This window comes from Podarcis cretensis (assembly GCF_951804945.1).
Source record: "Podarcis cretensis genome assembly, chromosome: 14".
Classification (NCBI taxonomy): domain Eukaryota; kingdom Metazoa; phylum Chordata; class Lepidosauria; order Squamata; family Lacertidae; genus Podarcis; species Podarcis cretensis.
This window is the reverse complement of record NC_137183.1, coordinates 45,844,044-45,867,374: the sequence shown is the minus strand read 5'-3', so window position 1 is coordinate 45,867,374 and position 23,331 is coordinate 45,844,044. Positions and strand designations below refer to the sequence as shown.

The window sequence follows — 23,331 nt, the reverse complement described above, 5'->3', positions numbered from 1 at the left end:
CCTCCGGGTGCAAGTAGATAAATAGGGACCGCTTACCAGCAGGAAGGTAAACGGCGTTTCCGTGTGCGGCTCTGGCTCTGGCCAGAGCAGCGATGTCACGCTGGCCACGTGACCCGGAAGTGTCTCCGGACAGCGCTGGCCCCTGGCCTCTTAAGTGAGATGGGCGCACAACCCCAGAGTCTGTCAAGACTGGCCCGTACGGGCAGGGGTACCTTTACCTTTACCTTTAAAAATGCAGTAAGTGCAGTTGGGCAATGCATGTGCAGCACAAGCTTATTTAATTTCAGCTGCCTGCATCCCTTCTCTCCACCCTGGCAAAAAGAAGCAGCCTGCAACCACTTAGGTTTTTAAAGAGAATGATATTGGAGGCAATGGTAGTCTTTCGTTCTCCCCCAATAAGTATTTTACATTCAGCTGATGAGAGCCTAGGCCAGAGGAAAGTAAACATAGTAAGCTGCCGGTAGCCTGTTGTCTTGTGGACAAGCCCAGATAAGACGAATGGGAGCTGTGGAGGTGTGCAGTTCCTAACTCCTTGCAGATGAAGCCCTTTGTCCCAGGGAGCCAACAAAGCTGTAAGTGGTGAAAGCAGCTTTTCAGATGCCATCAGTGATGTGCAAGCAGCACAAGCCTGGCTCCAACTCTTCACAGCAAGCGAGAGATGCAACTTAAACAATCCTGAAGTTCATGCTTCCCCCAGACCCTGGACACATCAGCTGGTAGCTTCTGGTTTTAAACCAATGGTTTAAAATGAACTCCAATTGGTTAAGAATCCTTGGCTTTCCTTTCTTTCCGGGCTCTAGATGCCATAAAGTGGAAGAAGAGCCTGGGACAGAGTGTTCGCACGTACACGGCCAGAGAAGGCATGAAGCCAGCAACCAGCACTTCCTTCTTCTTCTCCCCAACAGCACTCAGAACCACCTGAGCCACCTCTGCAGCTGCCTTGCCTTCAGAAGTTGACTTGTCCATTACTGAAAAGAACAACAAATTACTACCTCCCTCTAGAGATTATTTTCTGTTGGTGGATCCAGGAGGCTCAAGATTACAAATTAAGCCCATAGATCAAGAGATGTGCAGAGGTGAGACTCTGCAAACAAGTCTGTGACCACTGAACATGGGCCACTAAAGCCATTGAAGATTATCCAACTTCGTTAAATGTGCTAGTTTTTATATTGGGCCTTTTCAGTCAATGCCAAACTTTGAGAAACTGGGTTTCCCCCTTTCCCTCCACTGGCACTCCCTGTACGCCAACAGATACATATAATTTACACAAGCAAAGCTAGTCCTCACCTCCATACTGGGATCCATCTGCTATTACGGCATTAAGTGAGAGATTTGTCTGAATGTAGCCGGGGCTCACAACTGTGACGTCGACGTCGTACTGCTCCACTTCTGCTCGTAGGCAGTCAAAGAAGGCTTGGGTGGCATGCTTAGAGGCAGCATCTAAAAACCCCGAAGGTGACACAATTTCAGTTTATTTCCAATCTGCAGCTTCCCAGTCAAAATGCATAGCTGCCTTTTGCACGAGGCGTGTAACAGCGTAAATAGCTATTAGCTACCAGAACTGAATGCAGCCTATTCCAAGGCAGTAGGCTTTTGCTGGGGCAGGCAACAAGGGCGATTATGTCTGATTCTGCTCTGCTTACAAGATTTCCAATGACATCTTGCCAGTGTTGGAGCACACAGGCCCTTGGTCCAGCCCAGGATGGGTAGACTTTAATAGTATGCCAGCTGCTGAACAGCTTCTCATTAAAGGAAAATTTGGGAATATCATAAAGGGACTTTAAGAATTCAAAATCAAGTTGTAAACTTGCATGAGTCTCTGCAAGGATCTTCATAATCATGTGAAAGAATTTCTGTTTTAGAGAGGGGGAAATTGAAGGTCAGCTCCAATGTGCTCTTTGCTGAATCAAACAAGTTTATTCCAAACAAATGAAGCAAGAGCTTTTGAGCATGGTGTCTTTTTACAGGCCACGAACAATGGCACTACCCTGTTCCTTTTCCAATTTCTTATTTTAGGATTGGAGGGTTAGATTTCAATATATGCGGAGAAGTTCCAAGTCTGTTAGGTTAGCATGAATGCTATAATCAGATTCAGCACAACTACCTAGGCAGATTTTGATGGCAAAGTTTGCATTCTTATTGTAAATGTGATGTAGGGGGAGGAATACCTGGGCAAGGGCAGTGATTATCCAGAATGAAGTTGGGCATTTTGGACCACACGATGCAAGACATATTGTCAGGGAACTGCCATCGGAGAGTCAGGTGGTGGAGGGGCTCACGGAGGCTAGGAGACCCTCGGATGCAGAGGAAGGAACCAGCAGGGGGAGAGAGAGAGCTCATGGAGAAACTCAGTCGGAGGGATGGCTCCAGGAGACTTCCAGTGAGAACAGCGGGGAGGTCTCAGGACCTCCTCTGGGTATACCTACCCCTCGCAGGAAGCTGTCACGCCGAGAATCCCGAAGGAGAGTTTCCGTTAAGGAACTCTTATGTTGGCGCAAATTCCGGAAACGCCCACTGACAGATTCTGCCAGCGATTGAGGGAGTCATGCCTTGAGGGCTCCCGTTAAGGCAGAGCTTTGAAACCTTTGCAAAGCTCTGAGGGATTCAGCTTTTACGGACAAGCAGCTCATTATCCCATCACACGTATGCTACCTTCTGGTGATGTAGAAGATACCAAAGCACCCCACTAAAATGGGACCCTGCATTGCTGGCACCCGTAGAAATTGAGTTATTTGTGCAGTAGGACTGGCCCTGTGGAAGTCACACCCAGCTCTGGAGACAAGCAAAGATGAAGATAGGTAGAGCAGAAACTATTCTTCCCAATGTTTGAGGTTCATCTAAGCCAGTGTTTCTGAAACTTGAGTCACCTGCTTTTGCTGGACTACGACTCCCATCATCCCTGACCACTGGTCCTGCTAGCTAGGGATGATGGGAGTTGTAGTCCAACAAAGAACAGGAGACCTGCGTTTGAGAAACACTGGCCTGAGGCTCCCCTCCCTTGAGCTCTATATGTGCTGTATCTACTATAATGTGTTGGATGCCCCTTTCCGGTGAGCTGGTGGTTCCAGAGTAGCCAACCCCTCCCAAGCCTTGTGAAGAATACTTACAAGCCGAGCGGTAAGGAATGCTAATTTTGCCTTGAACGCTGCTGATGGCGACAATGTGGCCTTTTCTCCTCTTGATCATGGAAGGCAGAATTGCTAGAGAGAGGAGGGAGGGGGAGAGAATGAGAATGCAACTCCACAATCTTGCCATGAGAAATACTGTATTTTTTGCACCATAACACTCACTTTTTTCCTCCTAGAAAGTAAGGGGAAATGTCTGTGCGTGTTATGGAGGGAATGCCTATGGGTGGCATGCCTACGGATTTTCCTCCTCTAAAAACTACGTGCGTGTTATGGTCGGGTGCGTGTTATAGAGCGAAAAATACGGTAATGTGTACTTGGATCCTGGGAGACCAGGGTTTCTTCCTTATGCTGATACCTAGAATCGTGTGTGTGTGTGTGTGTGTCTTATGCAAATGTATTTCAACTGCCTAATTTACCCTAGTCACAATTTCTTGGGGATTCCTAGCAGACCTTGAAGTTGCAATATTTGTAGAAATGCTTCCTGAAGAAGAGAGGCAAAATAATCACACTGGGATCCAAAAGGTGACCTTGCAGTTACTTCTTATCCAAGGCAGGAATTGTTCCTACCCTGATGCTGAAAAACTCTATTTGGAACAAAGTTCCACTGATTTCAGTGAAAGAAACGAGTCCTTTTTTCTTAAGAAATCTACTTGAACATAAAATAGGATGCACATTGGAGAAGGGTCAGCTGGCACAGGTGGGTCCCATTTTTACTTACTCAGAAGCTCAGTAAGGAAGGTGGCAAATAAAACTACTGTATCCCTGTATTATATAGACAAGCCTTTCTCAACCTTTGGTCCCCAGATGCTCTCAAACTGCAATTCACATCATTCCTGTCCACTGGCCATGGTTGCTAAGGGATGAGAGTTGTAGTCCAAAAACATCTAGGGACCCAGGGCTGAGAAAGGCAGACACAGACTATAAGCAAGGAATGTAAGACTCAGTGGAGCTAGTGGGCCAACGTTTCCACCAAGCAAATGCTGAGGGGCTGCATCTACATTTTCCACACCAGTGTAGTGTGTAACAGCCAATTCCCCAGACCTCTTTCAGTTTCCTGCTGCCCTCTAGGATTTTCTCCATGTAGAGAAATGCTACAAGGGCGGGGAGAGTTGCTTTGAAAAAGGGATCAGCAGCCAAAAGTCGACTGCCTGATGCCTGTCCGCTTTGCTTTTCTACAAGCTCTCCTCCAGCTCAGGAAGATATTAAAATGGCAAGCAAGGACCATTGTAGCTTGAAAGTAAGCCTATGGTTTGTGTCACCACGGTCATTTTCAAGACTGTTACATGAAGCACGTCCCACAGGCCTTATGAAGAACTCCAGGGTGGAGGGAGAGCCAGACAAACGTAACTCCTTGTGCCCTTAGAAGCCTAGCTGTAAGCCCTCTGAGCAGCACTTAAGTGGTCTACATAGAATCATAGGATTGTAGAGTTGGAAGGAATCCCGAGGGTCATCTAGTCTAACCCCCTACAATGCAGGAAGCAAATCTAGAATATTGCAGAGGTGTAACTGCTAAATAAGTGGAGCACAGTAACCACTGCAGGAAATATTAGGATGTGTGCAGAAAGACACAGGAGGAGGCTGTTACAGTGTACCTTTTGTCAAAGCAATTGGGCCAAAGTAATTGGTTTCCATCACTTTCCTGTCCACTTCCATCAGGGTGTCCACAATTGTGCCGCGGTAGCTGATTCCAGCATTGTTAATCAAGATGTCCACATGGCCTGCACACTTCAAAATCTCCGCGGCAGCGCCAACGACTGCTTTGATGTCAGCGAGGTCAAAGACCACAGTGTGGTGTTTATGGGGCTGTTGAAAAAGAAAAGAAAAAAGCAGTTAATAGTATCTGAACCTACTCAGCTGCAAGGTTCATCGGGTAGCCTTGGTGAAACCACTCTCTTAGCCTATCCTCTCTCACAGTGTGATAGTGGGAAGATAAAATGGCATTATATACATGCCACAGGGATCTAGGGAAATGTTTATAAATCAACGCATGCTCTGGACATTTGGGGGCAACGCCCTCCCAAAAAAATATTGGGGAGGGGGCAAAGGGCTTGGCACCCCTGCTACCAGCACGTTTGGAAGGAGCAACTGGCTTATATGGCTTAAAACAGGGCAGCTTCCTGGTTTTTGTTTAGGGTGGGGAGGGGATGGACCCTGGGCAAGGTGCTTTCAGGCCTAGTTAGCTTATCTCATTAACACACAATACAGAATTATCAAGGACCAGGCTTGCAGAAGACATCTGAAGGTAGCCCTGTTCAGGGAAGTTTTTAATGTGTGACATTTTAATGTATTTTTAATCTTTGTTGGAAGCCGCCCAGAGTGGCTGGGGAAACCCAGCCAGATGGGCGGGGTTCAAAATAATAATAATAATAATAATAATTGCAGAGGTTGCTGCTCCTCTTGCTGTTTGTTTGCTGGCTTGCTTGCTCGCTCAAAGAACAGATCAGCCGGCAGCAGCAGCAAGGATGGGAGGCACCAGGGATTGGCAGTGGGACACAGGCTTCAGTGAGCATTCAATGATGCTGAGCCTTGACGCTGACCCTGGCTTTTTGACCCAGCAGCACACAGAAACAAAACACATTGCAACCAACCATGCCCTGCACCCTCTGGACTCTTGCACTGCCAGCAAAACAAAATCCCTGTGTATGTGATGCTGACACAAAAGCTCTGCAAATGTACCATGTAAAAGAATGACATTTTACTGTCTTCCCCTTTCCACCACACTCTCTCTCTCTCTCTCTCTCTCTCTCTCTCTCTCTCCACCTCTCCTCTTCCCACAACCCCATAAACCTGTGACCTGCATGAAAAGCATCACTGACCTACAGTCTCTCCTCCTCCTCCTCCCCCCTCACCCCCTAGCTTACGTTCTTTGGGTGGCCAGCAGCACTGGAGAGCTCCTGCAGAAGGTCTTGAAGTCTCTCTCTGCTCCTACCACACAGCACCAGTTCTGACCCAGCAGCATGGAAAGCTTTGGCACATTCTTGGCAAAGAGAGAGAGAGGGGGACAGAAAAAAAATGCCTTTACACAACTCTTTTATGACCACACTTGGAATGCTCTTTTGGGTGAATGCACTTCGGAAAGGATACTGGTAGATCTAGAATCAGTGGAGAAAATGGTCAAATGATCAGGATTAAGTTAGAGACTGCTTTGGTTAGGAAAAGAAGAACTCAAGTGGGCGGGGGGGGGGACATGATTGCAATTTACAAAATTATGCATGCTGTATTGTGCGGAAATGGATTAAAGCCCCCCTTCCCAATCATTGTAAAACCCAGGCTCAGCCAATGAAGCTGACTTTGGATCAGTTACGGGGTGAGCGACCTATAGCACAACAACATCTGAATAGCCACAGATCCCATAATTCTTTATAGACACGTGTTTTGGTACGTATCTGACACTTTGTTGGCCTCAGCCCAATTTTATATTTAACTTCTTCATTCAAAGGTTCTGCTGGTAAATGAAAGGGGGAGGTGGTGAATTAAATAAAGCAGAACTCTGAGTTGTGTAAAGGCATACATGGATCTATGATCACATTTTAGATTCAGCATTTCAGTGAAATAGAATTGCCGTGAGAGAGACTGGTTTGTCAAAGGGCACCCAGTAAAATTTATGGCCGAGCAGGGATTTGAACACTGATCTCCTTGGCAGAAGACCTTTATCCAGAGTACTGCACTGTATCGCTGCTACTACAGAACATAATTCCCCTTTATGTGCATGTGGGGGGGAGTCTCCTTCGTACAACTCCCATCTTCCCTGACCACTGGATAGGCTGCCTCGAGCTGATTGAGAATTGCGGTCCAAAACATTGAGGGGAGGGACCAAGTTGGGGAAGGCTCTTTGAACCTGTGGGACCATTGAACGGCCTCAAAAACAGTCAGTGTTTCAACACTCTTGAAACTACTTGGGCATGAGCATCACAAGACCGGTCTGGTGTCCATGGCAGGCCCAGAAGGCTGCAGCACAAGAAGAGGCCTTTGCGGTGGCTCCCTGCTTGTGGGATGTTCTCCCCAGGGGGACTCATCTGGCACCCTCACCACATCTCTTTAAGCACCAGGCGAAAACACTCCTCCCAGGCCTTTGGCTAATTAAACCATCTATGGGCTTTTAAATGGTGTGTGTGTGTGTTGAGGAGGTTATTGTTTTTGTTTGTTATCAGGGTATGGTTTTTTATGTTTTCATATTGCAAACTGCTCTGTGTTCTTCAGATGAAGGGCAGTATAGAGATTTAATAAACAACAATAATGATGATATTCACCATTTCCTAAAAAAGGAGAGAAATACTGTAATGAATAAATCAGCTAGAAGAACTGTTTTGGATAAGGACCACAGGTTCATGATTGAGAACATGTTTTACATGCAGAAGGTCCCAGGGTCAATCGCCAGTCAGCTGGGTTGGGAAAGATTCCCCTCCTTGCCCTGAGACTATAAAACCACTTTCAACAGAGAACAGACAACACTGAAGCCAATGGTGTAAGGCAGTTTCCAAGGTTCAGTCCAACTGTGAGCCCTTTTCAGTTCTCATTGGGATCCTGTACGAATCTGTCAAACATATTGGGGGGGGGGCACAGCTCAGTGGCACGGAACTCATTTTCAACAAAGCAGGGCTCAATCCCTTTTGTTTCTAATTAAAAGTATCTCAAGCAACAGTAACCCTTCTCGGTGGCTGATCCCAGACTTTGGAACTACTCTCATAGAGAAATCAGACTGGCTCCCTCATTGTTGTCCTTCTGCCAGCAGGTGAATCCTTTTTTGTTCCAACAGGCTTTTGGGAACTGGTTTTAAGAAAAGGGCTGGTACTGTGCTATTTTTATTGCAATAATCTGTGTGTTTTAATAAATCTTTTTTATATATTCTATTGATGTTCAATTCCTTTTCAAAGGTTGCTTTCCCCACCCCACCCCCATGTTTTTAGCTGTTTCAGTTTTAACCGCCTCGAGTCCCTGTCGAGGAAAAGGGCAGGGGGAAAAACCAAATAAACAAAATCTGGAGACATAGCCGTAGGACAGATGAACTAGTACACTATGATGCATTACGATAGCTCTTCCTTCCCAAGAAGTCACAGCACCTTGAGGAGAAACCCACGCTCTAAGCTTGTGGTTGGGCCAACGACCAAGCACACAGCTACGATAAGGAAGTGAGGACATTCTGTTCCCAAAGGGATTTCAATGCTGTTCTGCAGAGAACAGGAAAGCACCTCCACCGGGGGCCACGCGTCAGTTGCCGGTGAATTAAGTTACAGAAGGCTGCATAACTGTTTCCCTTTCCCCACCCATTTTAAGGACGTTCTCAGCTCATGGGAGAATTGACTGGAGTGGGGTGTCTGAGTTTGAATCACCTGCTGAGACCTGCCTCCAAGCTGGAAAAAAACAGGTTAGGGCAGGTGTTACCCAACTATGGGGGCAGGTTCCTCGTGGGAGTGATTGAAAATGCCATGGATTGAGAAAGTCCTCCCCACCAGGGAAGGTTTGGCATTGCTAGGTACTTTTCATAGGCCCCATGACTCATAGAACCAATAGCAGGTGTGGGGAACCTTTGGATGTTGCTAAACTACCACTCCCATAATCCCTGGCAATTGGCCATGCTCGCTGAGATTGATGGAAGTTGAAGTATGTATAGAGTGACTTGGGGCAAATCAAGCTGGCAGGTGGCTGGGATTTCACCAGCACTGCACTTTGCAGGGCACCTAGTCTTCCAGTCACCAAATTAAAGCAGGGTTTCCAGATGTTTTTGGACTACAACACCCATCATCCCTGACCACTGGTCCTGCTAGCTAGGGATGATGGGATTTGTAGTCCAGCAACAGCAGGAGACCCAAGTTTAGGAAACCTTGCATTAAAGTTTTACCCAAAAAGCAGGACAGGGGATCTGAGGCCCAGCAAAGAAGACCTGGAGTCTGGGGGGTCCTGATTCACCTCATGCCCTTGCCAATGCATGCTCTTGCACTTCTAATAAATTAACAAGGCGATGGAGATGGGGAACAAAGTAGCAGGCAATAAGTCGGAACAGACTTCTGGCTGGTCCTTAATGTTTCTGGGATGGAGCCACCTTCCATCCCAGAAACATTAAGGACCAGCCAGAAGGGCTAAATGATGAGGTGTTTCTGTATCTTGTGGAATTCTCTATTGTTTTACTTAAGCCATGTGTTCTTTGTGAAGCAGCTATTGTTCTGGTGTTCTGCTTGCTGTGTGTGCGTATATGTAATATAAATGATACTGGGGAGTTTGGTGCTGCTTTGGGATTGCCACATTGTCACTAAGAAGCAAAGGTTGCCATGTTGACCCATACGAAAAATTCCCAAACACATAAAAGGGCCACATCTGTATAAGGCCAATCAAAATGGCACAAGAGATTGAGGGAGCTTCTGAGTTTTCCAAGCCTTGGGCAGGTTAAGCAAAGTGGGGAAGGATAGAGGGAAAAAACAGGCTGGTGTTACAGCCCTAAAATCTGAATTGGTACATATTTAAATTGAGTGTGAGTAAACTAGCAAATTGAACAGTTTAGATGCAATGCAGGTTTTGGGTTTCATCTAGGGATGAGGACACGCACAATGGTCAAGTCCCCATTTTTTGAACATTTGTAAAATCCAGAAGTTCTGTTTTGACTTGCCTCCCACCTGCTCAACCTGTATATTTGCTAAGAGATGCTACTGAAGAATAAAATTAAAAAACCAAGACTCCTCAGGTTCCCTCCTCCTTCACAAGGAATCTGATCCTGTAAGGCTAAGCTTGACCTTCGTGGTGTGAGATGAGAGTTTAGTAACACCCTATTTCCCGAGGAAACATTTTGAGTAATGTACAAGCTGTCCTGTACAAGCTGTTCTCCTCTCCATCTCCATGCCAAATGTCTCAGAAACCTACCTTTCCCTAGTCCAGAAGTTGCTCCTGTGATCACCACCACTGCATCCTTCAGGTAGGCTCTCACACGCATTCTCTGAAGCAGCTGGAAGAGCCCAAAAACCCCCAGGCTGCCAAAAAGCAGTGGAAGAATCATCACAGAGGTGAGATCCATCACTTTTCTTCTAGGGTTCGTCCTGGAGTTACAGGAAAGAAGCAGAGAACAAGAGCACATTACACAAACAGATCACGAACCACCTTCCACTCTCCTGTTTCCACACAGAACAGATTCAATCCAACATAGCAGCTCCCCAGCCTCCAGGGCCTGTTTCACAACATGTAAAAATCAGTATACAAGGGAGCAATTGGGCTGGGCTCAGCTGTGCAAATTGTCTTCTGGCCTCTTTTGTATTGGGACATTGCCTTCCACCTCTCTCTCAAATCACAGGCATGGAAATGAACAGAGTATGCTTTGTATCAGGGAGTCAAGGCAATTCCCCCACTTATGCTTGATAGATTTGCACACAACCGTGCATATGCGCGGCGCCAGGAAATTATTAAATAATTCAATTCAAACCTGCAATCGCGGGAGAGAGCTGGACAGTTCTCGTGGAGACCCTCCCCAGAGCCTGAAGAGGACAGCAGTGAGGGCGGAGGGAGCCCCCAAGAGGCTGGAGGCTTTGTACATGCTGCTCAGCCTCCCCTCCTAACAGCTGATGTGTGGGGTTGCACAGCAAGAACAGCCGCTTTCCTGCACGACCTCTAGCCTCCTGCCAACCCCAGAGCTTCCATTCTAGTTGTGGATATCTTTGAATAGAGTATTTTTTGGTATGGGTTGAAGAGAGAGTGGCAGAGAAGGCGTATAATGGGTGCTCCCCACTTTACATGATTTCCTTTATGCGCGTGGGGGCCTGGAACATAACCCCCACATAAGTGGGGGAACGCCTGTATACAAGCTTTGTACCAGGGAGTCAATATTCAAGTGCAAACATGCCAACTAAGTCAGGCTTGTAAATATAACCACCTGCCTGGTTGCTTGTGGCAAGTAAGAATTACCTCTGGGCAACCAGGCAGAATGAAAGACAGCTGGTTTCTGTTTCTGTGTGTGTGTGTGTGTGTGTGTGTGTGTGTGTGTGAGAGAGAGAGAGAGAGAGAGAGAGAGAGAGAGAGAGAGAGAAGTCTATCATATTCATCAGAACATCATGATCTGGAAGAACAGACACCAGACACAGAACAACCGCACTTTAAAAAACAGGACAGCAACCCACAGACCACAGGCATTGCCAAACAGAAGTAAACAGACTTCCAAGGGGGCCGAGGCTAACCAGATACCACAATGCTAGGTGTAATGGTGTTTCTTAAAGCAGTTTCAGAGAAAGGTGGATGGAGAAGCAAAATCACTTCTGTACCTCTTATCTTTATGAGCATTTCATATCACTTACAGTGGTACCTCAGGTTATATACACTTCAGGTTACATACGCTTCAGGTTACAGACTCTGTTAACCCAGAAATATTACCTCAGGTTAAGAACTTTGCTTCAGGATGAGAACAGAAATCACGTGACGGCAGTGCGGCGGCAACATGAGGCCCCATTAGCTAAAGTGGTGCTTCAGGTTAAGAACAGTTTCAGGTTAAGAACGTACCTCCGGAACAAATTAAGTACTTAACCCGAGGTACCACTGTACATGTGTGATTCATGACATTTACACAGGACCTGCAATAAAACATTATAATACACCCTCACCATCTAGCAGAAGTGTTTCTGTCTGCCAGCTTTGCCCTACTCCATGCTAGTGAAAGCTGTAAGGAGCTGAAGCAAGGCATTCATGCTGAGCCGGTGAAGTGGTGTTGGAGTAACACCTAGGAGATCAGGATTCAATCCCCCACTCGGGGAGGAAGCTCACTGGGTGATCTTGGACCAGCAACCCAACTGACCTCACAGGGTTGATGTGAGGACAGAATGGGAAGCAGCAGAACTATGTGTGCCTTGGGCTCCTTGCAGAAAAGGCGGACTACAAATGTAAAGATGAATGAATTCCACTGCCCACCCCATTTCTTTTTCAACATACAGTGGTGCCCCGCAAGACGAACGCCTCGCAAGACGGAAAACCCGCTAGATGAAAGGGTTTTCCGTTTTGGAGGCGCTTTGCAAAACGAATTTCCCTATGGGCTTGCTTCACAAGACGAAAATATCTTGCGAGTTCCTGCGGGTTTTTTTTCCTTCCCCCCCCCCTTTTCCTAAGCCGCTAAGCCGCTTATCAGCTGATCCGCTGATAAGCCGCTTAACAGCTGTTCGCTAAAAGCCGCTAAACAGCTAATAGCGCTAATCCGCTAAACTGTCAATGGGCTTGCTTTGCAAGACGAAAAAACCACTATACGAAGAGCCTCACGGAATGGATTAATTTCGTCTTGCGAGGCACCACTGTATACTCAACATTTTGTGGGTACTCAGAAAGCTCAATCTCACTGAGCTGTTTTTTTTAATAAAAAACCACACATTTATTTGTGTTTCTGCAAATGTTTGGGTTCTCCTAGCATGCCGATACCTTCTTCGTGTTTTGGCTCCAGTCCTGTGGGTACTCGCTACCAGAGTTACCAATACATACTAGTCCAAAAAAAATATAATCAGATGATTCTCAGTCTTACCATAGATCAATGATCTACACATTTAGGGGAATGCCAAAAAAATATGAAACAAACTCCATTGAAAGCAGAAGAGCAGCAACATACACAAAACAGGCAAGAAGGAGGGAAATAGCAAACCACCTTCTAGACAGCTGTGCCCAGGAGATAAAAGCCTCCGGATCCATAGCCAGATAAATTTCCTTACCACACTCTGGGTCTCTTGTTTCTGGAGAAAGGTTTGCCCCAAATAAACATGGTGCCAGATTAAGGAGTTCCATTTCGCCGCTTTAGAAACTAATTTTCTACAGGGAGAGTATTCAATCAACATTATTGTAAAAAAAAGAAGAAAAAAAGGGAAGCATTCTGTTTAAAGTTGTTTACAAGGACACCCTGGGAACTAGCTTAAAAACCCACAAAGAAGTCTGGGATTGCCACTCATAAAACAAAGCTACTTCCATTTCACACCGTGTTGCACATCAGATCTCCTGGATGCCTCACCAAGTGAACAGTGTTGTGTTTTCTAAATTTTAGGATGATGTGAGGATATGAATAAGCTGGTTAAGGACAGCAGAAACCAACAAGGAAGATAGGAGTTGGTTTATTAGTACAAGATGTCAAGCAAAGTTCCCCAGCAAAGTTCAACTATTTCAAAAGGCCACCTATTTTGAGCACATGCTGAACTCTTCCTGATGAAATCACTGGGTCTCAGTAGCACTTAATGCTGATGAAATGGTGCTCGTATCTATTCTGTAGGTATGCTGTGGTCTAAACCACTGAGCCTCTTGGGCTTTCCGATCAGAAGGTTGGCGGTTCGAATCCGCCCAACAGGGTGAGCTCCCGTTGCTCTGTCCCAGGTGCTGCTAACCTAGCAGTTCAAAAGCATGTCAGTGCAAGTAGATAAATAGGTACTGCTGTGGCGGGAAGGTAAACGGCATTTCCATGTGCTCTGGCACTTGTCACAGTGTCCCGTTGCACAAGAAATGGTCAAGTCCTGCTGGCCACATGACCTGGGAAGCTGTCTGTGGACAAATGCCAGCTCCCTCGGTCTGAAAGCAAGATGAGCGCCGCAACCCCATACAGTGGTACCTCAGGTTACAGACACTTCAGGTTACAGACGCTTCAGGTTACAGACTCCGCTAACCCAGTAATAGTACTTCGGGTTAAGATCTTTGCTTCAGGATGAGAACAGAACGGCGGCAGGCCCCATTAGCTAAAGTGGTACCTCAGGTTAAGAACAGTTTCAGGTTAAGAACGGACCTCCAGAACGAATTAAGTTCTTAACCTGAGGTACCACTGTAGCAGCTTTTGACTGAACTTAACTGTCCAGGGGTCCTTGACCTTTTACCTTTACCTACCTACAGAATAGGTATCAGCACCTATTCCCCCAGAGGTGGGGGAACCGGATGTTGTTGGACTCTGCTTTTTTTCCAGAAAAAAGGTCCTGGAATGCACTTCTCTCAGAAGACCTACCCTAGAGCCCAAAGAGGATATCTTCAGGCTCCTGGGGGCAGGGAGTCTCCTCAACAGCCAGAGGCTTGTTGAAGCTGCTTTGGTGAGGCTAGCAGAGTCTTCTGAGCCTCAGCTAAACATTTTTTAAAACTTCCCTACACAGGGCTGCCTTCAGTTATTTTAGGAAATTTGGCATTGGATGGGAGGGAGTTCCACAGGGCAGGGGCCACTACTGAGAAGACCCTCTGCCTGGTTCCCTGTAACTTCTCACAATGAGGGAACTGCTAGAAGGCCCTTGGAGCTGGACCTTAGTGTCCAGGCTGAATGATGGGGGTGGAAACGCTCATTCAGGTATACAGGGCCAAGGCTGTTTAGGGCTTTAAAGCTCAGCACCAACACTTTGAGTTGTGCTCGGAAACATACTGGGAGCCAATGTAGATCCTTTACATCCAGTGTTATATGGTCCCAGCAGCTGCTTCCAGTCACTAGTCTAGCTGCCACATTCTGGATTAGTTGTAGTTTCTGAGTCACTTTCAAAGGTAGTCCCACGTAGCACATGATAGCTATGGACTTATCCTGCTAGCACCAATCAACTATGCTTTAAAACATTCTTAAAGGGAGTCTTTGCAGGTGAAAGTTAAAGTGGCTTGCTACAATTAGGTTTGCAAAGCAGAGCCCTCCCTTATAGACATTAGAAACCTAAATGTAGAAACACAATTGCCTCTCTGTTCTGCTTTGCAGAGAATGAGACACTTATAACAAATACCAAGAGAGGTTCGAAGAGGATTTGATTTGAGCTCATGTGTGTGAGAAGGGAGGGGAATGCCCTTGAGTAAAATGGTGCGGTTATAAAAATAAATGTAAGCAGCATAGCCTTGGGCCTTATTCTATTTGTGTAAAACACCACAAGGCCTTGTCAGGTCACCCCCCGCAGTGTGAAAAACACAGTGTGACCCCGCACACCCGCACACAGCAGATCCTACCTTTCTGCACAGAGCTGCCTTCCCTGAAGTGTGCCCTATATCTGTCTCAAACGTTTTGACAGAGGGTAGTCAGATTTAAAAAAGGAAATGGCTGGCAGCCAAGCTTACACTTTTAGTCCAGCACTGGCACAAGTGATCAAGGACGGCCTCCAAGAACAAGGCTCAGAAACACTCCACTGCATTTGAGATGGAGGAGGTCATTTAAGTTTAGAGAGAAGAATTGGAAAGATGAGCTCAGAGGCGCTTATTCCTCTCCTCCCCAGTAGCCTTTCTTTGATTTGTTATACAGTGGAACCTCAGATTGTGAACGTGATCCGTGCAGGAGGCACGTTCGCCACCCGCAGCGTTCGCAACCCGCAGTGCCGCGTCTGCACACGCGCTGGTCATGATTCGGCATTTCTGCGCATGTGCAAAGCGTGATTTAGCGATTATGCGCAAGTGCTGAAACCCGGAAGTAACCCTTTCTCAGCTCCAGCACCTCTCAGGTGGGCACAATTGCCATCCTAACAGAACAAGGGAGACGTTCATGGTGAGCTCCGACAACTCTTTTTCTAGAAAAATAGCACCTGCTTGTTAAATAACAAAATAGTATTTTAAAATTCAGAGAATTACCAAATTAGCTCATCCTTATTTTTGATTCTTCAGTGTCACAGTTGTCTAATCCCTATCCTGTTAAAACAGTACCTACCAACACAGCACATCCTACCAGAACCACAATACACATCAGGATTTAACTGTCTACCACAGAATCAATAGATTTGTGCAGAAAATCACACTAGAATCTACAGAATTTAAAATGAGGATTGTTATAACAACTAAGCTTACATTTTCCTGGGAGTAGGCCCCACTGGATTGACTGCCACAAAATGTATAGGATTGCACTGCCAAGGTTACCAAAAAAAAGCTTGAAAACATACAGGCAGCCCCAAGTTGTAGTTCAAACCACACGGGCAAGGTTGTAAAGCTGCAAAGAGTTCAGAAACACTTTGGCACACTTGCTTGTGGGTCTTTCTTCCCACTTCTCCTTAAATATTATTCTTATTTATTGCATTTCTACGCATTCTGCATTCAAGGATCAGGAGGTGGTTTACGGTATAGAAACACAGAAATACACAACACAGCAACAAACAAAAAACCAGCACCACCCAGTTCAAAAGGCCATTAGTTATCTGATTAGCCAAAGGCCTGAGAGATTACCGGCATAGCTCAGTCGCTAGAGCATGAGACTGTTAATCTCAGGAGCTGAAGGTCTGAATCTCCAAGTTGGGCAAAGATTTCCTGCATTGCAGGGGGTTGGGCTAGATTACCCCCGTGGTCCCTTCCAACTCTACAGTTCTATATGGGTGCAATGTGTCCCCCCAACATCCCAAGTCCCCCATCACCACCTTTCCCATATTCTGCGCAACTCCATGGTGCCTCGTGGTAAGGGCTAGCAGCCCTCCAGTGCCCTAGGTGGGTGGCCACTTTCACCGCTGCTTCGACATACAACTAGGCAGTGCCGGATTTACGTATAAGCTAACCAGGCATAGGCAAACTCGGCCCTCCCTCCAGATGTTTTTGGGACTACAATTCCCATCACCCCTGACTACTTTTCCTGTTAGCTAGGGATGGTGGGAGTTGTAGTCCCAAAACATGTGGAGGGCCGAGTTTGCCCATACCTGAGCTAAACAAGCTACAGCTTAGGGCCCCACTCTCTTGGGGGGCCCCCAAATTTTTCACTATTAATATTTGTTGTTGTTGTTTAGTCATTTAGTTGTGTCCGACTCTTCGTGACCCCATGGACCAGAGCACGCCTGTCTTCCACTGCCTCCCGCAGTTTGGTCAAATTAATGTTCCACTATTAATATACTTCTTAATTATATTTCAGTTCAACAATTACTTTGATAAAATACATATTTTGTTATGTGCAAATGGCTTTAGATACCTATTAGGTCCATAAATTACCATATAACATATATTCAACACAAAAAACAGTGACAATTTGTTGTTGACAAAGGACAGCTGGACATATAAAGGGCCCCATTACCTTCAGTAGCTTAAAGGTAAAGGTAAAGGTACCCCTGCCCATACGGGCCAGTCTTGACAGACTCTGGGGTTGTGCGCCCATCTCACTCAAGAGGCCAGGGGCCAGCACTGTCCGGAGACACTTCCGGGTCACGTGGCCAGCGCGACATCGCTGCTCTGGCCAGAGCCAGAGCCAGAGCCGCACACGGAAACGCCGTTTACCTTCCCGCTGGTAAGCGGTCCCTATTTATCTACTTGCACCCGGAGGTGCTTTCGAACTGCTAGGTTGGCAGGCGCTGGGACCGAGCAGCGGGTGCGCACCCCGCCGCAGGGATTCGAACCGCCGACCTTTCGATCGGCAAGTCCTAGGCGCTGAGGCTTTAACCCACAGCGCCACCTGCGTCAGTAGCTTAGGGCCTCATCAAATCTAAATCCGGCCCTGCGACTAGGGGAGCCTCAGTGGCCCCTTATCCCTTGCTGTGTTTATCCCACCCTTCCTCCACAAAGCAGCATGCAGGCTCCTTCCCTTCCCTCCTCTCCCAACAACCCTGTGAGGTAGGCCGGGCTGAGAGGCAGCGGCGGGAGCTGCAGGCCTGTTTGGGACTTTGAACCCGGACGCCCTCGGACCTCGACATGACATCCCACCCCAGCGGGACCGACGCCTATGAGGACCCCCCCCTCCCGTATTGACCGAACGGGGCCCAGAAAGCGAAACCCCCACCCCCACCCCCACCCCCACCCCCACCCCGCGCGCGCACGCACGCCTCGCTTCCACCTTCAGCTCACTACCTGGCAACCACAGTCACCATAACGACGCACCCGGAAGCAGCTCCACCACCTTTGCTCCGCCCGCCCAATCAAAACGCAGGCGGAAGGCGGGGACTGGCAAGGGAAAGCGGCCAATAGGAAGCAAGCGCGCGGAGGGACGAGGTCAATAAATTATAATATACAAAAAAAAGAGAACACAAACGGGAGAAGCCATGGAAGGTCCCCCCGTGTTTAGCTTCCCTGCCGGAAACAGAGGCTCCGCATATAGAGTTCCGCCTCGAAGACAGGGGAAAGAATCTTCTAAGAGGGAGGTTTGGGGGGGGGGGCAGCTGAGCTTATTAGGCGCAAATTGGCATCACTCCTTAGATGGGGCAGATCCCCACTGAGTGGTTCTTCATGGCCACCCAATAGCGCTCCGTAGGATCCAGACTTAAATTAGTACAGTATAGTACATACTGTAATCCTTTTGTGTGTCTGTGTGTGCAGATGCAGTTGCTTTTTTAAAAAAAACAACCAACCAAAATCAATAATAAAATTCAAGTAACTGGAGGCAGCCAATATGCCCCCACCGAATTTTATCCTCACAACAACCCTGTGAGGTAGGTTAGGCAGAGAGATTGTGACTGGACCAAGGTCACCCAGCAAATTTCATGGGTGAGTGAGAATTTGAACCGAGCATCTCCCAAGATCCTAGCCCAGCATTCCAACCACTGCACTCCACTGGCTCTGTGTGTGGGGTGTGTGTGTGGTTTGATCAGTATTGTCTAGGGTTGTTGGGTAGTTGAATGATGTTGATGGTTGTATTTTGTGTTTTCGTAATATTAATCATGTTTTTATGATGTAATCCGGTCACATTTTGATGCCTCTTGCTATATTCTGACGTTTTGTATAATACGATCTTAAACTACATTCCATTCAAAGACCTTACAGTACAGTGGTACCTTGGGTTACAGACGCTTCAGACTCTGCTAACCCAGAAATAGTACCTGGGGTTAAGAACTTTGAAGAAGAAGAAGAAGAAGAGTTTGGAGGATGAGAACAGAAATCGCGTGGCGGCAGCAGGAGGCCCCATGAGCTAAAGTGGTACCTCAGGTTAAGAACGGACCTCCAGAACGAATTAAGTTCTTAACCCGAGGTACCACTGTACTTACAGCAGTCTTCTGCAAATGACACAAATGTTGCAGTTTGCTTTGTTGTTGTTGGCATCTGTCTGTCTCAAGAGGCAATGGAGTGTGCCTTTGGGGGTGAGGTCAAACTGCTGCATTAGCAGCACTGAAGTGACTTCCCCAGGGTGCAAGACTGGGCACTGTGTGTGTGGGTCCTGGGCTGACCAGAAGAGAGGACCCTACTCCCAGCCTTACTGATGTAGTCCAAAGGAAAGCAATTTGTTTGGCACCCTCTTGGCTGCAGAAGTTTCCGGAACAAGGCATACAAGGCTCCATCCAATTGTCTTAGGGACTCTGCTCCAGATTTGTGTAGGATTTACTCCTGCAATTTTCTACTAATTGACTAATTAAACAATCCATATGACCTTTTAAACTGTGGAGGTTTATTGTCTTTGTTTGTTACTATAGTTAGTACGGTATATTTTTTGTGATTTTATATTGTAATCCACCCTGTGGTCCTCAGATGAAAAGCGGCATAGAAATTAAATTGATAATAATAATTAATATTATATAATTCTTATGTTTGTTTTTTAGAGATACTTAATCACGTGGTTTAAACTGTGGAATTCCTATGACAATTGTTAGTAGTAAAGTTTGGTTCCAAATGTGGAATTTGTATTGTATAGAGTCCCATGGACTGCAAGAAGATCAAACCTCTCCATTCTGAAGGAAATCAGCCCTGAGTGCTCACTGGAAGGACAGATTGTGAAGCTGAGGCTCCAGTACTTTGGCCACCTCATGAGAAGAGAAGACTCCCTGGAGAAGACCCTGATGTTGGGAAAGATGGAGGGCACAAGGAGAAGGGGGCGACAGAGGACGAGATGGTTGGATAGTGTTTTCGAGGTCACCAGCATGAGTCTGACCAAGCTGCGGGGGGCAGTGGAGGACAGGAGTGCCTGGCGTTCTCTGGTCCATGGGGTCACGAAGAGTCGGACACGACTAAACGACTAAACAACAACCTTATATTCATTCATTTTTGTTTGTAAATGGTAGGGATTTCTGTTGAAATATGAAGTGGGATGTAAATGAACAAAAATAAATAAAATAAACAAGCCATGTTCCCTTTCCCCCAAATTTTATCCATATCATGACCCTTTGCAACCTTCTAAGGACAGCAGCTCAAGCAGGGAGCATTATAGAATCATAGCATTGGAAGGGACCACAATGCAGCAATCTTTTGCCCAACATGGGGCTCAAACCCATGACCGTCAGATTAAGACTCTCATGCTCTACTGACTGAGCTATCCCAGCTTCCAGGCAGGGAGCATTATAAAAGGTAAGGGGCCCATGACCCAGTGAAAGCTAGCCAATCAGGACAAATGAGGTTGCCCCACTAACCTCAGTCTGCCCTGCCTGCCTTCCTACTTAACAACAGTTCAGTGGGTGGCAGTGCCTGTCAGTTTCCTTTTCCTTAATCTTGGAGAATAAAATGCAGAAGTAGAACCATGTATGCCTCTTTAAACTCCTTGGATGAAAGGTCAGATACAAATCTCTTTACACCCTTCATATCACTCCACCCACTCAATTCTCACTTCAATAAAATTCTCTGAACATTGGACTAATTATCTGAATCACCAATAATGGTCCACAGAAACATTAAGAGCCCCCCACACCCGAGCCCTTCACAGGAATGAGCAGAATACAGTCCTATAGTAAAGATTCTATTCCCCATCGTGCAGTTCTGTCAGATCACTGCATGACCTGATATCCCACCTCTCATGGTCACCAGCGTCACATCTGCTGCTCAGCCTTGCTTGGCATCAGATAACTGCTGTCAGCCCAGCACCGCCACCTGCCTGTCTGTAAAGTTGAAACTGCAGCTCCCCCAGGGCATTCCTCCCACCCCCAGCTGGATGCTCCATATGGCAGCTGGCCTGGTGCTCATAGCTGCCTTGGGACTTGCACTGACTCAGGAGCAAACCTCTAGTTTTAACAACATTCACAATTAGAACTGGAAACTCTGCTAAAGCAAAGCAAAATATGCAGGGCATAAATCACCCAGTACCTAAAATCCCTCAAGTGGGTTGGCTGCTCTCAAGCAGTATGATGGTGTAGTGGTTAGAGCTGTTGGGCTAAGAGTGGGTAGACTCGGGATCAATCCCTGCACAGCCATGATGCTCACTGGGTGACCTTGGACCAATCATGCTCTCTCCGCCTAAATCATTGAGCGTCTTGGGATTGCTGATCGGAAGGTCGGCAGTTCGAATCTGTGCGACGGGGTGAGTTCCCATTGTTCTGTCTCAGATTCTGCCAACCTAGCAGTTCAAAAGCACACTAGTGCAAGTAGATAAATAGATACTGCTGCGGCGGGAAGGTAAATGGCATTTCTGTGTGCTTTGGTACTCGTCCCGGCTGTCCCGTTGAGCCAAAGCAGTTTAGTCATGCTGGCCACATGACCCGGAAAGCTGTCTCTGGACAAACGTCGGCTCTCTTGGCCTGAAGTGAGATGAGTGCCGCAACCCCATAGTCGCCTTTGACTGGACTTAACTGTCCAGGGATCCTTTACCTTTACCTATCACACAGCCTAAACACTCACTTAAAAATGAAAATAACAAGGCAGCAGAAAGCATACAGTGGTACCTCGGGTTAAGAACTTAATTCATTCCGGAGGTCCATTCTTAACCTGAAACTGTTCTTAACCTGAAGCACCACTTTAGCTAATGGGGCTTCCCGCTGCCGCCACACCGCTGCTGCACGATTTCTGTTCTCTTCTGAATAATTTTTTATTAACCGACCAATCACATCAAATCAAACCAAATTACATAAATTCCAAATTACACAGCCGAATTTAAAGTTTTTGTTGGGGGTACCCATATTTCAAGTTTCAAAGGGGATCCAATCAACTTCTTGCTTCTTGCTGCTGTTTTAATGTCCACAAATCTAACCTTATGATGTTCACAGTACTATCCAGTCCTTTCTTATTGTTTTTCCACATCTCTTGTTGTTATTTTCATATATTTTTCCTTTCTCTTTGTGACCTCTGATAGTATCCACAAGCTGGTTAGAACAGTTTGTAATCCTGTGCGGATATTTTTTTTTTTATCCAGTAGCCATATCCAGACGTTTTCCATATAACGTCACTTCCATACATCAAAACAGTCTTAGCGTCATTAATCTTCACCAATCTGCCTCTGTTCTCAAAACCTTTGAGGAGATTCACCAGGAATGCAGTCTGAAAACAAGTCCGTTCTGTCCTCCTGGGTATGAATCCTTTGGCAAGATGGCGACTCCGAATTAAATGCTGCACCATTCCAAAAGCTCTTATTGCTTCTCGATCTCCATAAAGCATACTTTTGGTTAAACTTTATCTCCACACAGACCTTAATCATCCTGCTTGGGTCAGTTCAACCGACGATTCTAATGAGGAGGGGTTCTTGTAAATCACATAGAAGGAAAGTAAAAAAGCCCCCCCCCCTTCAGTCCCGTTGTCAAACATACCCAGCCTTTGGTGTATCTTCATCTTAAAATATTCCTGTTTCTCCAACCCGTCTTCTTTCGCAGAGGTCACTTAAATTAGCAGACTTCACTCCCCTTCTTCGCTTGAAATATGTGCATTTGCTTCTTTTGTAATTAATTATTCCAAATTGCTGCAGCTAGTGCGCGATCAGAAACAGCATCCAGGAGAGCCGAGGTCCACGCGGGGGCATTCTGCCTAGGGCCCTCACTCCCTTCTTTCGAATTAGGGGGTGATTTATGGGCACAGCAGGCAAGGGCAGTGTTCCCCATTTCCTTGGGGCAACAAGGGAGGCTGCCTACTCCCATAACAGCCTCTTAATTACCCCGTGTGGGTCGGAGAGATGGTATTGTCGGCCATCTTCCAATGCGCCCCTAGTGCCCCCCCCCCCCGATTTCTGTTCTCATCCTGAAGCAAAGTTCTTAACCCGAGGTAATATTTCTTGGTTAGCGGAGTCTGTAACCTGAAGTGTCTGCAACCTGAAGCGTATGTAACCCAAGGTACCACTGTATTTTTTATGCAGCAACCCAATGTCTGAGCAGTAAGAGACACCAGCACTTGCCCCACCAGGGTTCAGCCACAACTGTGGGAGATGAAAACTAAACGCAGCAAGATCAGCCATGCCTTGGGAAACTGCGATTGACTGCACCACGTCGTTGGTTGTGCAGACAGTGAAACAGACACATTCATAGGCACCACATTGATTATGTCTGTATGGTCGGGCTGCAGTTGTTGTGGCCTCTCCCATTTTTTCCACTGCCTCCTCATCACCTCACGCCATCTGAGCAAACGGAGCTCCTTTGACGGAGCTTCCCTTCCTTTCGTACAACACCGCGGCGTTCCCCAGACAATTGCCGACGGATTTCCTGAGCTGCAGAAAATGCTCAGCCTTGCAGAGCTTTTTCTCAAGGATTCCGCCCTTCCG

General features: G+C 46.8%; 1 protein-coding gene across 2 annotated transcripts; it reads right to left on the bottom strand.

Annotated features, from left to right (window-relative positions):
• Window positions 1–339: 339 nt before the first annotated feature.
• Window positions 340–17,936, bottom strand: DHRS7B (dehydrogenase/reductase 7B). Of its 2 annotated transcripts, none has more exons than XM_079952939.1 (7): window positions 17,808–17,936; window positions 9,981–10,153; window positions 5,990–6,105; window positions 4,721–4,931; window positions 3,108–3,200; window positions 1,288–1,440; window positions 340–968 (listed from the first exon to the last, which is right to left on the bottom strand). In XM_079952939.1, the coding sequence occupies exons 1-7, from the start codon at window positions 17,825–17,827 to the stop codon at window positions 763–765; spliced, it is 972 nt and encodes a 323-aa protein (XP_079809065.1). In that variant the 5' UTR covers window positions 17,828–17,936; the 3' UTR covers window positions 340–762. The 2 variants fall into 2 exon arrangements, with proteins under 2 accessions (XP_079809065.1, XP_079809064.1); XM_079952938.1 differs by lacking the exon at window positions 17,808–17,936 and adding an exon at window positions 12,788–12,810.
• Window positions 17,937–23,331: the final 5,395 nt, after the last annotated feature.

Coding starts and splice junctions, on each gene's coding strand:
- DHRS7B (XM_079952939.1), bottom strand. CDS start 17,827: ATGGTGACTGTGGTTGCCAG. Junction 6,106..9,980: donor AACTTCTGGACTAGGGAAAG/GTAGGTTTCTGA, acceptor CTCTTTGCCAAG/AATGTGCCAAAGCTTTCCAT. Junction 969..1,287: donor AGATGGATCCCAGTATGGAG/GTGAGGACTAGC, acceptor TGTTCTTTTCAG/TAATGGACAAGTCAACTTCT.